Genomic DNA, 18777 nt, shown 5'->3' on the forward strand with positions numbered 1-18777 from the left:
TTATAAATACTAGGGTACCTTTCAATTTCATAATTCTTTAATGTTACTTTTACAAACTAATGGTCTAAAACATATTTTATATTAAAAACATAAAAACATAGTGTATACAAAATACCAGTTGTTCTATTAATAACTTTTATATAACTTTTATCTCATTATAATGCCCTTGTACAGAATCAACCTAAAGGAAAAATATTGTCTTGGTTTGTATCATGGACATTTTTTGTTGTGGATATAACACTTTGACATGTGAACAATATGAAATTTCTTTCTTTTACTTCTACTTTCTAATTTTAGACACACTGAGTCTCTCTGCTTCTTTATTTCTCCTTGTTGATGAACTGAAAGATGTAGGATCACTACGAGGGGAGGCATGTTATTTGTTTAAGGCAGATGCTAGTGTTTATAAAAACAAGTCAGTATGAGAAGCATAATTTCTCCTGCTTTGTTCACCATCCATTTCTAGCATTCACAATTCATATAATAAGTACTGTAATATTCATCATTATAGATGCATGAAATCGCCAGCCTTCAGTTCTTCAGCTTTACTGAAATGAATGAATACATTTGTCTTCATTAGTTGAACATAATGCACAAAAATTGATGCAAATTATTCATCTTTCTGCAGGTCAAACCTTCCATTAAAATGCATTCTATTTTTTCGTTGCAAAAGCAGAATAATTTTAACGTTGGTGAAATAATTTTGCAAGACTAAATCTAGATGTAGTAATTTTCAGAACCTGAATTAAACAACAACAACAAAAAAGTCAAATCACACCTGTAGACGCTGTCTGTTCCTGGCATCTTGTTAAAGTCTAGATTTCATGTCACTGAAAACAGATGACAGTCTCAGTAAGCTATGCCTACTCTGCAGATATCATCAACAGACTCTACATGTTAGACACCAGGAAGCTTCCAGAAGGAACCTGATGAATCATGAACACCAGTGTGAGCAGCCTTCATTAATATTGTAAATGCTGACCAAATGGTACCCAAACAATACACAAATGCATAATTCTCATGAAAACAGAGTTAGTTCTGATAAATATTATATAAAAACCTTACATCTCTTAATTAATTTAGTGTTTTATGCTTATCAGTCCAAGACCATGAATTCATATTATATTTTATATTACTTTAGTCATGTGGTAACTGTCCTAGCCATTTATCTTCGGGTTAGCAGGGCTGAGTAAAATCAATGAATCAATCTTTTTAGAAAAAAAAAAAGTCAAAACATAGGGATAAAATTCATAAGAACTAACTGCCAAAGAATAATGCCTTACGTTCACTGTGGGTTCTTGTGTGATAGGCATATCCTTAATTGTTATACACAGCATGTAGCCCTTTTAGTCTGATCACTTGTGTATAAATCCTAGTTCCATCTATGTGTCATAGGCGCCCTACATTAAGTTCCTGAGCCTCCCTGGAACTCAGAATCCTCATCTGTTAATGAACATATAATCATGTCTACATAACTGGATTGTGGTAAGGATTAAACATATTATATTTATAGCATTTGGCTCAGAGTAGTTATACAATAAAGAATTCTAAAAGTCTGTCTTGAAATATCCTGTAATAATTGACATGATATATTAGTGGTCTTTGAAGTGCTTGTAGCCTATTTTTTAATATGTATTCTTTACATATCCAGAAATATTGAAGATACTATAGATAAGTCAGGGTGGGGATATGGCCCATGGCTAACCACTTAGAAACCCATTGCTACAGAATCTAACTGAGATTTTACCATTAGTTAATCAGCATATTGTAGCTAGATAATCATCATTTTGGAGGAAGAAGGAAACTAATATCTACTTTGTAAAAACCCAAAAAATAAACTTTTTTTTTTTTTTTAGTAAAAGATGAGGCAATTCCTATCTTAAGATACTATTTAAGTGTTCCTTCTTCAAATATCTCTTGAGCATTTAGTAAACAGAGCCCACAATGTATTGGAAGCATCATGTCTAAAGACATGTCCATTTCCTTTACTTTTGGTTAATACACAGAAATGTTTTCACTCTTCATCCTGCTCGACTCTGTAAAATAATAAACATAAAATTCAAATATACACAATTCCTTCTTTAAGGAGACAATTGTGGGGAGACAGATTAATGTGAAAATAGGAAAAAACACAATATTAAACATAAACAAGAGTTCTGTTATATAGCGCAGGAGCTCAGGGAGATGAAATTCAGTGATGACCAAAGCAATCAGGCCAAATTGCAAAAGAGACTTGAGCACTACTCCCAAATGATGGGTAGTTTATTTGCTTAAAAAATTACCCTCTTTCCAGTTTTCGGGGTTCTTGATAATTTTGAGGATTACAACTAGAATGATGGTTTTATTTTAAAAGGTCCAAATTTTATAATTGATTCAATAAGTTTTTATAATAGATTTGGAACAAAAACATAATAGTGAAGGAAGTATTCCTAACATTTTCATTTCTACCACTATTCAAATGATTACTATACAGATGCCAAAATTGTAATGAAGGCAGAGTTTCTAGAATAAACCTTTCTATTTTTTATTTTTATATAGTTTCAGAATTTCATCATTTAAGTACCCAGAGAAGAAATGTGACAACAAATCTATTTCACCAGCCACTTCTAACTAATATATATGAAATGTGTCAGAACCAGTGAAACTAGTTTGCTGTTTCATTATGTGCCAGTAACATTTGACCTTCTTTTTCTTTCTACATATATTAGAAAATATTCAGATTATGAATTAAAGGCAACTAGCTAAAACAAAGGGTTGGCAGGCTGTTCGAATCCACCAGGCACTCCTTGGAAACTCTATGGGACAGTTCTACTCCGTCCTGTAGGGTTGCTATGAGTCGGAATCGACTTGACGGCACTGGTTTTTTTTTTTTTTAGCTAAAACATATTTATAATTTGAGTTTTTTAATTGATGTATACTAGGTGCCTCAAATAAGCATCTCCCTTTATAATCTTAGATGCCTGAATATTCTCCTGAAGATTCTGCAAATATTCAAGTACAAGGCATTTACATTACTTTTATACAGAGGTCACACATTGTATTTTGAGATCTGCTATTTTTTTTTATAGGGTTGCTATGAGTTGGATTCGACAGCAATGGGTATAGAGAAAAAAGTACAGCTTCTATCCAAATGAAGCCAATTATTGATTTCAAATATAGGTACTTTGAAATTGATTACAATATTTTTGGTGGCATACCCATTTGATAACTATATAAACCCACCAGTGCTGTCGATAGGACAGGGTAGAACTGCCCCGTAGAGTTTCCAAGGAGCACCTGGTGGATTTGAACTGTATATTTGCTCCCAAAATCCATAATTTTCACCTCATTTTTCATCTCTTTCATATATAATATTTGTAGAAATGAAGTTCTTCCTTTTTCTGCTCATTTTCTCTACTTTCTACATTAACAGTGGCATTTATTTGGCTCCATTCCACTATGATTCTGATCCCTTATACTGTACTTGTTTTCTAGCCTCTATTTCTAGGAGAAATGAACAAAGTGTTTGGGTTTGAGGATGCCATCACTATCATTTTCCTTTCACATACATGCCTTTCTAAACCAGAAATGTATATGGAAAGAGAATAGAGAAAACAGGTACAAGGTAGTCAAAGCAAACAAAGAGTAATTGTTCCTACCCCTATTTTTAAAATAGCACAACCCTTGATGAGTGCCTACTCTGCAGACTGTTAGCATTTTGTTCTTTATCATAATGTCCCTCATATTTGTAACATTATATTCAAGATGTATGTTTTCTGTTGTAGCAAAAGCTCTAGCAGAGCCAGGTTCAAATTCATGTTATTCATTACTGTATCCTTAGACTCTACTGGCATTGTAAGATTAGAATCTAATACCTGTGCTTAGTAATATTTGTGTGTTTAATAATTTACAGTGAGGCTGTAGGGCTTAAAAAAAAAAAAGACTCAGACATGGGGTTTGCCCAAAGGGATCTTATACCACAATCCAGTGGGAAAGTATTAAAAATTATGACAATAATGTGTGCTAAATGCTATATTAGAGAATCTGCAGTGTGCCATGGCACTGAAGGGGAAAGATCCGGTGTATTCCCGTGGCAGCCAAGGAGTTGTATAAAGATAGAGAAAGGTAAGCAGAAGAAATTTATCTACATATGAGGAAGTTCAAACAGAAAACCAGAGGAAAATCAGATGGCACTCTGGGCAGTGGGAAATACAATGGATTTTTATCGCTGGCATGTTAGGTGTAAGCAGAAGATAATACAATAGGAAGGGTAGTCTGAGACAGCATGAAGAAGGAATTGTATATTTAGCAATTAAGATTTTATCCTATAGCTTTAGAGCACCACTCTTTTAGAGCAAAATTTTAAGCAACAATTGATGTTAATACATTTCCCATGTGGAAATATTCCCAGGTATTTTTTTCTTTATTATGGACGATGGCTCACTTTTATATTACACTTACCATTCTGTGATTAAAATGTTTAGATTTATGAATTTATTTTCAAGATAAGGTGACTCTATTCTTTTTGCACATCAATTCCTTATACTCCAATCAAATTAAAGACTTTTATATACCTTCAAAAGAAAATACAAAGAGTGGTGACAGTAACACCACAACCAGTGTTAGCTGCTATCTTAAAGAAAGGGTGATATGGCTCCGTTGCTGTTACTGTTAGTTGCCGTCAACTTAACTTCGACTCATGGTAACCCCATGTGTGCAGAGTAGAACTGCTCCACAAGGTTTTCAAGGCTGTGACCTTTCAGAAGTAAATTACTTGATTTGTCTTCTGTGTTGCCTCTGGGGGGTTTCAACCACCACCTTTCTGTTAGTAGTCCAGCGCTTACCTATTGTGCTATCCAGGGACTCCAGGATATGGGTCCATGAAGTGTTTCATTGCTATGTATAGCAAATGCTTCATTTGAAAGTAAGGTATTAGAATTATTAGATATAGTAACTTTTGGGTCCATAAAATGACTGAAGATATAGCTGCAAGCATCTAAGTCCAATTAACAAATATTGTGTGCCATATATGATTCCTGTCCTCATATAATTTACAGGCTGTCTTAGCTTGCTAGTACCTTGACAAAATATCACAAAGTGGATGGCTTTAAAGAAGAGAAATTTCTATTTTCTAAACAGTTTGGAGGCCAAAAGTCCAAATCAAGGTCTTGGCTGTGTCACTTCCTTCTGTGGACCTCTTTCCTATTTCTGGTGATTGCTGCAGATCCTTGGCATTCCTTTGCTGTTTGTAGATGATCTGCCTCTGAAGTCAGGTGGTGCCTTTCTTCCTCTGTGTCTATTCTGCCCTTTTTATAAGATACTACTCAGAAGGGTTTAGGACTCACACAACTGGGGCATGACCTCATTAGCATAACAAAAGAAAAGCTTAATTTCCAAACAAAGCCATATTCACAGGCACAAGGGTAAAGACTTCAACATATATTTTGGGGCAACGCAATTAAATCCATAATTAAATAATCACATGAATAAGCATTTATTTATTGGGGTAAATAAGCATTAATTAATCACATAATTATTTTTTTTAATTTACAAATCGTGACAAGTTCTAGAGGAAAAGAGCAAAGGTGCTAAGATGTATAATAGCATTAATCACTGAATAAAATCAAACTGGAAATATAAAAAAAATCAATTATGAAATGTAAAATCTATGGTTGCAGTTCTTAAACACAAATATGAGAGAGAAAGAGTCCTAAGAGATCATAAAACCTTGCTACCTCTGAGGAAAAAGTTCTAAGAGAATGCAGTCTTGATTCCAAATTTCTTGGAAGATTTTATTAGGGAAAAAAGAAGAGAGACGGCTCTAAAAGCATCCAAAATTGGTCGTACATTTATGGCGTCTAGCATTTCATCTCAGCACAGGAAGTAGGAAGTCATTTCATAAAATTTAACGTTGCCAGCAGCACTATTATCTAAGAATGAAAGTTGATGGTTACAACTGTGCCTTCAGACCATTTTGCTGACAGATCTTCTTTTACCTATCAAGGCACTGCACCAAGGAAGACCAATGACTGTTGACATAAGTGCAAGAATGTACATAACAATTTGTAAACTTGTCACCGCCTACTAATTCTACGTGGCCAATAATAGAAGTGTGAAATAAATGTATTTATGGACTCAATTTATTCTATTCAATTTAATAAGAAATTCAGAAGGTCTCCATTATCTGAAGTTCTATTTTCACACTTTGTGGCTATATTATGATTGATCATTCCTTAAATTCATTACTTCATTCAAAAAGCATTTGTTGAACGATTACTATGTGATGGACACTGTACTAGATGTTGGATGAAATAAGGTGAATAATGGATGATTGTTTTTCCACTGATAGGTAGCATGATTTTTTAGCCAACATTTAAAGAGAGTCAAGTGAGTAACATGTTTTGGAAACATTTATCAGACTAAACTCTCTCTCAAAGAAGACAAATGATCAAGGCGTCATTTAAGCTCTTTGAGGCAAGTCCCTGGAATGTCATATGTTTCGAGATTATGGAATAGTCACATACTTACAAGAAATATAAATGAAGATATTTCAGAAAATGCATAATACCTTAAAATAATGAAAAACCAGAGGACACCTAAAATTATTAGTAGTCTACATTATAGAAATATCTTCTGTGACCCAAAGATAGTAACTAGTTGCAGGCTTTTATCTAATTCTGCATTATGCACAGCATACAATATAAAAAAAAAAGTACAATATAATCAGAATAATATGAATAACTAAGAAATATAAAATGAAGAAAACTAAAAACCTTTGGGAAGTTTCCAGAAAGAATTTTTCATTATAAAGAACAACGATACCCACTCAGGAATTAACAAAATGATTAAAGAATTTGAGTGCTACCAAGAAGAACAAAAGCTGTATACCTTTCTCTTTCCAAAACCCCCTCAAAATATCAGTGTTGGTATGTAAATATATTTAAATAAATCTTGCCCCCCAAAGTATCTTGCAAAGCAATTTGAAAGCCAGGTGTGGGGACATGTTTTAAGATGGGTAGTGTGATCTGAATTGTTATGACATGATGTTTCATGAAGTATATGGAATGATAGATGGAAAAGAGAGTATATGAAAATGTAACTTGATGATCTGTGGTATAATAATGTGTAAATTCAAGGACAAGAAGAATAATATGTAGTCAGGGGCAGGAAGAAAGGCCCAACAAGAAACAATATATTTTTGACAGAGAAAAATGATGTAATAACATTAGTAGTGATTGTTATCTAAGGCAATACTTTCCAGACCAAGGTTAAAAGGAAATAGATGGTTGGGAATTGATAGATATGAGGAAAAAAAGTTCTTCCCTTGAAAATAAATTTAATCATTAGGAACAAGATTTGTTTTATTTATTTATTTTCCTTTTTTGCCCTTTACTGGATAGATAGCTTTTATTTTGGTAATACGTAATGTGAATTTGCAGAAGAGATGTTTTTAATAGAATGTTCTTTAAGTTTACTTGACAAAACAATCCTTTAAAAATGAAAAAAACTTAAATTTTACCAAGAGATCAGTATATGTGGAAAACCCAATTCAGGGAATATTGAAGCAACGTGTTTTAGAAGGAGATATTTATGGAAAGCAAGAGTGATTTTGTTTCTGACTTTGTAATTGATTAATGCATGATTTGAAACTAAACTTTTTGGCAGGAGGAATGGGAGATAGAGTCTGGATAATGTGATTTCAGCATATTTCACTAAAGAATGTTAAGAATAGGGCAACTTGCTGTAAAGCCTTTAAAGAAAAGCTGTTCATCAATCAATTGGCATCTCCAAGAATGAAAAGTAATGCTTACTATCTTTCTTTATTTCTATACTGTCTAAAATAGCAAAAGGGATAAGCGAAAATGTTAGTACATACTTAGAATTGTAAATTCATATAGAGTGTTCAAAGAACAAGTCAATACATTAATAAAGTTAGACTTTGAAACTAAGAAGGTATAACTTCATTGCGTACATGCTATTCTACTAGTAAAACACTTAGAAAGAATGATACAAAGAAAGTGAGAAGGAGGGAGAGAAGTTGGAGAAACAGAGAAAGACAGAGATGATAGAGATAAAGATAGACATAGAAAGAAACAAATATAGAGGTAAGACAAAGTAGGAGGAGAAAAAGTGAAACAAAAAGGACAAAAGGGAAGGAAAACAGGAAGAGGAAGGGAATAGGAGAGGAAATAGAAAAAGGGAGGGAAGAGGAGGAAAGGGAATAGAAGGAAAGAAAACAAGACAGGAAAGGGGACAAAAACAAAAAATAAGAGTAAAGGAAAGGCAAAGGGATGGACGAATATGGAGAAGGAAACAGAAAGAAGAAAGAGAGGAAGGCAGAATGGAAGGAAAGGAGAAAAAATCAGTTCCATCTTTTAATAAAACCAAGTTTATTGTGAAACATTTGATGAGATTTGTATTGGTTGCATAGTGGTTAAGTGCTACGGCTGCTAAACAAGAGGTCGGCAGTTCAAATCCGCCAGGTGCTCCTTGGAAACTCTATGGGACAGTTCTACTCTGTCCTATAGGGTCGCTATGAGTTGGAAACGACTCGACGGCAGTGGTTTTTTTTTTTTTTTGTATTGGTTGAGCCTAATAATCACAGTTAATTTGCTTAAGAAACTTTTAATTGATAATTTGGAGAGATTATTTTGGAGTCATAGTTTTTATTTATGAACATTTTTAAAGATATACTGTCATTGTGTAACAGATGGAACTTCAGTCTGTGCCTCCTATTTGAGCTTGTTTTGACCTCCAGGTCTTCTTGTTGTTGTTAGATACTGTGAGCCAGTATCAATTCGGAGTGACCCTATATACAAGAGAACAAAACACTTCCTGGACTTGGGTCATCCTCAAATGTTTGTTATGTCTGAGCCCATCATCATAGCCACTGTGTCAATCCATTTCGTTGAGGGTCTTCCTCTTTTTCAGTGACCCTCTACCAAGCATGATGTTCTTCTCCAGGGGCCGAACCCTCCTGATAACATGTCCAAAGTATGTGAGACAAAGTCTCACCACCTTCCCTTCTAAGGAGCATTCTGGTTGGACTTCTTCCAAGACAGATTTGTTCATTCTTCTGGTAGTCTATGGTATATTCAATATTCTTTGCCAACACCACAGTTCAAAGACATCAATTTTCTTCACTCTTCCTTTTTCATTGCCCATGTTTCACACACATGAGGCAACTGAAAATACCCTGGTTTGGGTCAGGAGCTCCTTAATCCTCAAAGTGACAGCTTTATTTTTTAACACTATAAAGAGTTTTATGCAGCAGATTTGCCCAATGGAATATGTCATGTGATTTCTTGACTGCTGCTTCCACAGGCATTCATTGTGGATTCTAGTATAATGAAATCCTTGACAACTTCAATCTTTTCTCCGTCATCATGATGTTGTTTATTGGCCCACTTGTGAGAATTTTTGTTTTCTTTATGTTAAGGTGTAAACCCTACTGAAGGCTGTAGTCTTTGATCATCATCAGTAAGTGCTTCAAGTCCTCTCCCCCTTTTCAGCAAGTAACATGTCATCTGCATATCACAGGTTGTTAACGAGTCTTCCTCCAATCCTGACGCTCAGATCTTCATATAGTCCAGCCTTTTGGATTATTTACTCAGCATACAGATTGAATAAGTATGGTGAAAGGGTACAACTCTGATGCACACCTTTCCTGATTTTATACCATGCAGTATCCACTTGGTCTGTTCAAACGACTGCCTCTTGTTCTATGTACAAGTTCAGCATGAGCACAGTTAAGTGTTCTGAAATTCCTATTCACAATGTTACCCATAATTTGTTATAATCCCCGTAGTCAATAAAACACAGATAAATATCTTTCTGGTTTTCTCTGCACTTAGTTAAGGTCCATCTGACATTAGCAATGAAATCCTTTGTTCCACATCCTCTTGAATCTGGCTTGAATTTCTGGCAGTTCCCTGTGGAAGTACTGCTGCAACTGCTTTTGGATTGTTTTCAGCAAAACTTTACTTGCAAGTGATATTAATGATATTGTTTGATAATTTTCTCATTCTGTTGTATCAGCTTTCTTTGGAATGGGCACAACTATGGATCTCTGTCAGTTGGTGAGGGATTGACCATTCAAATTTCCTTACATGAGTGAACACTTCCAAAGTTGCATCCATTTGTTTAAACACCTCAATTGGCATTCTGTCAGTTCCTGGATCCTTGTTTTTTGGCAATGACTTTAGTGCAGCTTAGACTTCTTCTTTCAATACCGTCAGTTCTTCATCACATACTACCTCCTGAAAATGTTGAACATCAACAAATTCTTTTTGGTACGGTGACTCTGTGCATTCCTTCCATCTTCTTTTGATGCTTCCTGCATCATACGATATCTTGCCCACAGAATCGCAATTTCAGGCTTGATTTTTTTCCTTCATTCTTTCAGCTTGGAAACACCAAGCAGCATGTTCTTCCCTTTTGGTTTTCTAACTCTAGGTCTCTGCACATTTCATTATAATACTTTGTCTTCTCTAGCTACCCTTTGAAATCTTCCATTCAGCTCTTTTATGTCATCACTTCTTCCATTCACTTCAGCTACTTTAGGTTCAAGAGCAAGTTTCAGAGTCTCTCCTGACATCCACCTTGGTCTTTTCTTTCTTTGCTGTCTTTTCAGTGACCTCTTGCTTTCTTCGTATATGATTTCCTTGATGTCATCCCACAACTCTTCTGGTCTTCAGTCATTAGTGTTCAATGTGTCAAATCTGTTTTTGAGATGGTCTCTAAATTGAGGGGGAATATATACAAAGTCATACTTTGGATCTCATGGACTTGTTTAATTTTCTTCAGCTTCACTATGAACCTGTGTGAACTTGATGATCTGTTCTGCAGTCAGCCCCTGGCCTTATTCTGACTGATGATATTGAGCTTTTCCATGGGCTTTTTCCACAGATGTAGTCGATTTGATTCCTGTGTATTCCATCTGACGAAGTCTATGTGTATAGTTGCAGTTTGTGTTGTTGAAAAAAGGGATTTGCAATGAAGAAGTCGTTGGTCTTGCAAAATTCTATCATGATATCTCTGGCATTTTTTTTCTGTCACCAGGGGCATATTTTCCAACTACTGATCCTTCTTCTTTGTTTCCCACTTCCATATCCCAATAGCCAGTAATTATCAATGTGTCTTGGCTGCATGTTTGATCAATTTCAGACTTCAAACACTGAAAAAAAGTCTTTGTCTTTGGCCTTAGTGGTTGGTGCATAAATTTGAATAATAGTTGTATGAATTGCTTTTCCTTGGAGGTGTGTGGATATTGTCCTATCACTGACACTGTTGTACTTCAGGATAGATTTTGAAATGTTCTTTTTGATAATGAACACAACGCCATTCCTCTTCAATTTGTCATTCATGACATAGTGAGATTGTCTGATCAAAATGGCCCATACAAGTCCATTACAGCCCACTAATGCCTAGGATGGAAACCCTGGTGGTGTAGTAGTTAAGAGCTATGGCTGCTAACCAAAGGTCAGTAGTTCAAATCCACCAGGCACTCCCTGGAAACCCTATGGGGCAGTTCTACTCTGTCCTATAAGGTCGTGGTTAGTCAGAATTGACTCAACAGCGATGCGTTTTGTTTTTCGGAATGCCTAGGTTATCAATCTTTACGTGTCCCATTTCATTTTTGCCAAATTCCAATATAGCTAGGTCATACTTTATACGTTCTGAATTCTAATTATTAATGGATGCTTTCAGCTGTTTTTTTTTTTCATTTGGAGTTGTGCCACATCATCAAATGAAGGTCCCGAAAGCTTGACTCCATCCTTGCCATTAGGGCCTACTCTACTTTGAGGAGGCAGATCTTCCCTAGCCATATTCTGAGTGCCTTCCAACCTGAGGGGCTCATCTTCCTGTACTATATCAAACAATGTTCTGCTACTATTCATAAGGTTTTCACTGGCCAATTTTTTAAAAAGTAGATTGCAAAATCTTTCTTCCTCGTCTGTCTTAGTCTGGAAGCTTCGCTGTAACCTGTTCACCTTGGATAATCCTACTGGTATTTTAAACACAAGTGACATAGCTTCCAGTATCACAGAAACAGGAAAGCCACCACCGTACAAAAAGTTGACAGAAAATGGTGGTCCAGGTCTTATGAATCTGTCATATCAAGGAGTTTTCCTAAGCTATAAACATGAGTTTATATCTTTCTTTCATTTTAGTAATGACAGGATTTTTTTAACCCGGTAAATCATATCCATTGGCAAATTGTAAAAATAACAGTTTAAAACACAACAACCTCTTACTGTCAATATGAAAATATGCTTAAATAGTCAATGAAAATCTCATTGACAGCAAGAATAGGAAAGAACCAACAATCATAAGTTGCATATTGAAGGTCTAAGAGCTGAATCCAACTTTCAGAACTTTTTGGTTTACCTTGCATGTTTTTTTTTTTTTGCCTCAATTTACTTGCAATTTTTTTAATTTTGAAGATTTTAGGTATTTCATGTGACCTCATTAAAAATGAAATTATCTGGTTACACTGGGTTAAAATTCTCACAGGGTATTATGAAAACTGGTATGCTTTAAACTGAATATTGCAGATTTCCAGATTATTTTTGTGTAACTTGCTTCATTCATTTATATTTATTTGTCTGCCCCCTTAGATACTTAAGGATTTACTTTCTCATGGTAGTATGTACACAGTACATTGCATTTACCAATTCCAAAGTTGTTTTCTAACAAAACTTAGAGTTCTTTGGCTAAAATGCAAATTTTCTCATAGGTATCCTTACAGTTGCAGCCCCAGCTTCTCTCAGTTGCTGCTCAATGCTATCATGGTTCTTTTCTTGCCAACATATGGATGGAAACTGGAAGTGGGATTTGGGAGAAACTTAAGCCCTATCTATCTAACTAAGGACTGTTCACTTCATTAGAGCTAAGCACATGACTGTTTACATCATAAGGAGGATAAAAGATACTTTTGTTCTTTGATCTCTATGTGTCCCAGAGAATTTCAACTAATTGAAATTTCAGTTCACATTTGACTTCAACTAGTATCTGTATAGAAATGGTTCCCAAAAAGCATCAAATAATGTACCAATGAAGGAAAAATCCATTGTTGCGTTATTGTTCCTTTTTCAGTATAATTAACTAAGTAGTGAAAAAATAAAAAATAGTATTTTACTGTCATTGATTCTATTCCTTATAATATTTAAAAAACTTAAAACAAGGTATATTAACTTTCTGAGTTTTATTTAAACAAATATCAGTAGCACATTACTATGCAGGAACTGTCAAAAGAAGGTAGAAGGAATACACAGTCACTATACTGAGAAAGAATTGGTTGACGTTCAGCCATTTCAGTAGGTAGCATATGATTAGGAACTGATGGTACTGAAGGAAGAAGTCCAAGTTGCATTGAAGGCACTAGCAAAAAACAAGGCTCCAGGAATTATACCAATTAAGATGTTTCAACAAATGGATGCAGCACTGGAAGTGCTCACCCCTCTATGCCAAGAAACTTGGAAGATAGCTACCTGGCCAACTGACTGGAAGAAATCTATATTTATGCCTGTTCCCAGGATCCCACTGAATGCAGAAATTATTGAACAATATTATTAATATCACACACAAGTAAAATTTTGCTGAAGATCATTCGAAAGTGACTGCAGCAGTATATCAACAAGAAACTGCCAGAAATTCAAGCTGGATTTAGAAGAGGATCTGGAACCAGGAATATCTTTGCTCATGTCAGATGGATCCTGGCTGAAAGCAGAAAATACCAGAAAGATGTTTACTTGTGTTTTATGGATTATGCTAAGGCTTTAGACTGTGCGGATCATAATAAATTATGGATAACATTGTGAAGAATGGGAATTCCAGAACACTTAATTGTGCTCATGAGGAACCTGTACATAGATGAAGGGGCAGTCTTTCAAACCGAACACGGGGATACTGCATCATTTAAAGTCAGGGAAGGTATGCATCAGGGCTGTATACTTTCACCATACTTATTAAATCTATATGCTGAGCAAATAATATGAGATGCTGGACTGTAGAAAGAAGAACAAGGCATCAGAATGGGAGGAAGACTCATTAACAACATGCAATATGCAGATGACACAGCTTTGCTTGCTGAAAGTGGGGAAGACTTGAACTTACTGATGAAGATCAAAGACCACAGCCTTCAGTATGGATTATGTCTCAAAGCAAAGAAAACAAAAATCCTCACAACTGGACCAATAAGCCACATCATGATAAATGGAGAAAAGATTGAAGTTGTCGAGGATTTCATTTTACTTGGATCCATAATCAACACCCATGGAAGCAGCAGTCAAGAAATCAAAAGACACATTGCATTGGACAGATTGACTGCAAAGGACCTCTTTAAAGTGTTGAAAAGCAAAGATGCCACCTTGAAGACTAAGGAATTCCTGACCCAAGCGATGGTGTTTTCAATCACCTCGTATGCATGCGAAAGCTGCACGATGAATAAGGAAGACCAAGGAAGAATTGATGCCTTTGAATAGTGGTGTTGGCAAAAAATATTGAATATACCACGGACTGCCGAAAGAACAAACAAATCTACTTTGAAAGAAGTACAACCAGAACGTTCCTTAGAAGCAAGAATGGTAAGACTACATCTCACATACTTTGGACATGTTTGTCAGAAGGGATCAGTCCCTGGAGAAGAACATCAAGCTTGGTAAAGCACAGGGCCAGAGAAGAAGAAGAAGACCCTCAACAACATGGATTGACACAGTGGCTGCAACAATGGGATCAAGCATAACAATGATTGTGAAGATGGTGCAGGACCGGGCAGTGTTTCATTCTGTTGTACATAGGGTCACTATGAATCAGAAGCAACTCTATGGCACCTAACAACAACAAAAATATTTAGGAAAAAAATGTGTACTCAAAGTTTGGTATCAATGGAAAATTCTTATAGTCACACTCATTGTTGGAAATAGCAAGATCAGATGGCAGGAAATCAAGTGTGTCTATCATTTGATAAAGCATGGGTTGCTTTTGTTTGTGTCTTGTTCTTGAGATTGTATGAAAGAATATTGTTCTTTGTAAATATTTTTGTTTTTGTTAAGAATATACACAGCAGAACCTACACCACTTCAACAATTTCTATATGTATAATTCAGTGACATTGGTCGCCTTCTTTGAGTTGTGCAACCATTCTAACCCTCTTTTTCTGAGTAGCAGCTCGCTTGGTATGACAAGCTGACCATACAAAATAATATCCTTTAGTATTGTTCAGGATGAGAAATGAATTAGTACAAAATATTACTCGACTGCCTCCCAAAATTTTCTGTATTTGAAAGTCTCCTTTTCAAGTAACCACCCCATAAAGTCTTGTTTCTAATTGTACTTCCATTCTCATAAGTATATCAGCACAAAATTTAATTCAGATATGACATTTCTAATTGAAAGACATATTTGATAAACTATAGTTTACTATTTAAGTGATGTTTATTTATCAATCAAACCTTATTTGCAGGGAAAATACATGGTTAATCAAATTAGCTATGCAATGTAAAAGTGACCTTGCACCTGGTACAAGGTTAGATGCAGTCAATCAACGATAACTGGAGAGCCAATTTAGATGGATTTATTTATGATATTTTATTACATGTCAAAGAGACCAAAAGCACCAGGTTACCCCTGTTCTCAGTCAGGTTTTAAGCTCCCCAGATTATGCAAACACATATTAAAAGCGCTCGATGTGAGACTAGAGCCCTGGTGGCACAATGGTTAAGCGCTTGGCTGCTAACCGAAAGGATGGTCCTTTGAACCCAACAGCTGCTCCGTGGAGGAAGATGTGGCAGTCTGCTTCCATAACAATTATATCCTTAGAAACTGTGTAGGGCAGTAGCAACTCTATAGGGTTGCTATGAATAGAAATCAACTTCACTCGATGGCAGTGGGTTTTTTGGTTATTATGTGAGAAGTGCTTGATGATTTGGAAATATAAGTAGATGATAGAGAGATAGATATGTAGGTAGGTAGATAGATATCCTTAGTTCTTATTTCAAGGAGCTTGTATCTATTTAGGAATGTAGGCCACATTTAACAAGGTAAATGCTAATACCAGGTGGCCTAGGCTGAGTGTCCAGAGAGTGTCCAAGGTAGACAGTAGTATAGGCTGGGCTAATCCACTGATATGTGAAATGTTTGAGGTGCAGAATTTAAACTGAGCGTTGGCATTGGAGTAATATTTGGAAGAGAGGCTAGGAAAGAAGCTCAGAAGCAATTTTTTTTCTAGAATATTTGAGAATTATTGTACAGTGAAAATCAAATATTTGAGTTCAAATTATAGGAAACAGCGTTAAAAATATAGAACAGCTTTTTAGTAAATGGAAACCCTGGTGGTATAGTGGTTAAGAGCTACGGATGCTAACCAAAAGGTCAGCAGTTCCAATTCACCAGATGCTCCTTGGAAACCATATGGGGCAGTACTACTCTGTCCTATAGGGTCCCTATGAGTCAAAATCGACTCGACGGCAGCAGTTTTTTTTTTTTTTTTTTTTTTTTTAGCAAACAGCACTGAAAATCTTGTACAAAAGCCGTTTTATTTCTACATCAGAGTAGATATAGGAGTATATTAAAGAAACCGCAGTCCAGCTGGATTTGGTAGAACTTCTCCAACTTTTCAGTGGGATTCTTGCCTCTTATGATTCTACTTGTCTTTCTGCTTTTAGCTTGCCCGCTTTTGTTTAAAAAGTGATGTAAATTTACTCCTGTTGTATTAATCAAGTAAAAAAAAAAAGATATATAGTGTTGTCACCTATAAGGCAGAAATGTTTTCCGACCAGGGGGCACAGTGATTAAGAGCTACGGCACACGACAGCTGCTAATCAAAAGGTCAGCAGTTCACATTCACCAGCCGCTCCCTGGAAACCTTATGGAGCAGTTCTAATCTGTCCTATAGGTTTGCTACGAGTTGGAATCAACTGGATAGCAACAGGTTTGGTTTTGGTTTTCTCAGCAAAAATAAAGTTTTAGGTATAGATGTAGGCACATTAAAATATAAACAAAAATTATAGCTGAAATATTTAGCATTTTCCTATAAACAGAAAAACATGGATGAATTTGTGAAGGAAGATGGTAGCTGCAGTATAGTGTCTTAGGAAAGAAGATTATACTTCAGAGGCAATTTCTGAGTGGCAGAAAGCAATAAGACCAATTCCTTGGGACAGATGTTAAAAGGTGCCTGCAGTTCGATTTTTATTTTTTTTAAATGCTTCTGGGAAACCAATGAGAAAAGATATTACTTATTATGCAATAGCTAATGCAGATGTGTATCTACCACCTCAGAAAACATCCTTTATTTCACTTATGTTGTTGCCTCCAGTGAAAGAACATTTCCCTTTAAGGCGTAGAATGGCAAACGAATAAACAACCAAAAAGATCTCATAATGTCAGACCATAGGGCCTGAATTTATGAGTTAATTTGCCATTTTTAAATAATCCAAGTCTGTATAGACCTATGTTTATTATTCATATCAAATACAAAAGTGACTGTCTATTATTTGCAGAGTGTTATATACCCCTGAACACAGTTTTTTAATCATGCTGGTCCTAAATTATTGCATTTAATCTTGGGAAAACGGAATTTTTCCATAACTTTCCCAAAAAATTCTGGTGAACCTCCTGATCAAAGCTCTGGTTTCATTGTAGAATGATTCCTAGGTTTTAACTAACTATACGTCTTTGTATTCTATCCACTTCGATTTGTGGATTCCCACTTACTGTTTTTTTTTTTCCCCAATGCTCTGAGCTGAGACTGCCTTTTAAAAGGTGGCATTTCTTTCTTAAACACAAAATTCATTTTACCCTTCAAAATCTAGAAAGGGCATCGCCTTATTTATCTCGTTAAACGTCTACCCTCTTTCCTTTTCCAGTTGGCTTTTTCTCCTGAAAATAAATATTGGCACCTTTTGGAGCATTTGAAAAAATCTGTGCCCTCTTCTTACATTTTAGATGCTAACCTTTAATTATGAAATTCTAGATTTCTTGTAATAGTTCGTAACTTACTCTACCCTTTCCTAGGTTCTCCGTATCGAGATAAAATCACCATAGCGATTCTTCAGCTTCAAGAAGAAGGCAAGCTGCACATGATGAAGGAGAAGTGGTGGAGGGGCAATGGTTGTCCAGAGGAGGAGAGCAAAGAAGCCAGTGCCCTGGGGGTTCAAAACATTGGTGGCATCTTCATTGTTCTGGCAGCCGGCTTGGTGCTCTCGGTTTTTGTGGCAGTGGGAGAATTTTTATACAAATCCAAAAAAAACGCTCAGTTGGAAAAGGTAAATGTCACTCTTTTACAATTAAAAACAATTATTGTGCTTATAATAAAACAAACTAATTTCTATCTTTCCAACCAAGGGTAATGCTTATAACTATGACTGTTCATTGTCTTGTGCCATTCATTATAAAGCAGAGACTAATAAAAAAGGACTCTGTATCACCCTCATGGTTTTAAATATGTTTAATTGTAGCCAGCTTTCAGGACACGTGACGGTTTCTCCTTTTATTGAAGCCTAAATGAACTTGCTGCTGGAAGTTCATTGTAGTTAGTTTAATGGAGAAATTTAATTAATGAAGAAAGCAAGAACAAGAAACTCTAAGATGCAGGGGTAAATCTTTCTCTGCAGATAAATAAGATTTTAAGAGACAAACTGATTAAAGAGCAAATGAAAATCTTCATTTGAAGAATTTTAGTCTAATAAATTTCCATTTGAAATAAGTAACCTCACAGTATGAAAATTGTAATTAATTTGCTACGTTAATGAATATGTGAACTTTTTTTTGCCATTTAATATAATTCTTAATGAG

At 35.5% G+C, this 18777-nt stretch overlaps 1 protein-coding gene across 2 annotated transcripts in view; it reads left to right on the plus strand.

The window, feature by feature from the left end:
- Positions 1-18777, plus strand: part of GRIK2 (glutamate ionotropic receptor kainate type subunit 2) — a 770475-nt gene that overhangs the window by 738383 nt on the left and 13315 nt on the right. For both annotated transcript variants that reach the window (XM_049897980.1, XM_049897988.1), the window contains exon 15: positions 17998-18248. In XM_049897980.1, coding sequence (XP_049753937.1) covers positions 17998-18248 — 251 coding nt within the window. The remainder of the gene's footprint in view (positions 1-17997; positions 18249-18777) is intronic.

Source organism: Elephas maximus, chromosome 1 (genome assembly GCF_024166365.1).
Source record: "Elephas maximus indicus isolate mEleMax1 chromosome 1, mEleMax1 primary haplotype, whole genome shotgun sequence".
NCBI classification, from domain to species: Eukaryota; Metazoa; Chordata; class Mammalia; order Proboscidea; family Elephantidae; genus Elephas; species Elephas maximus.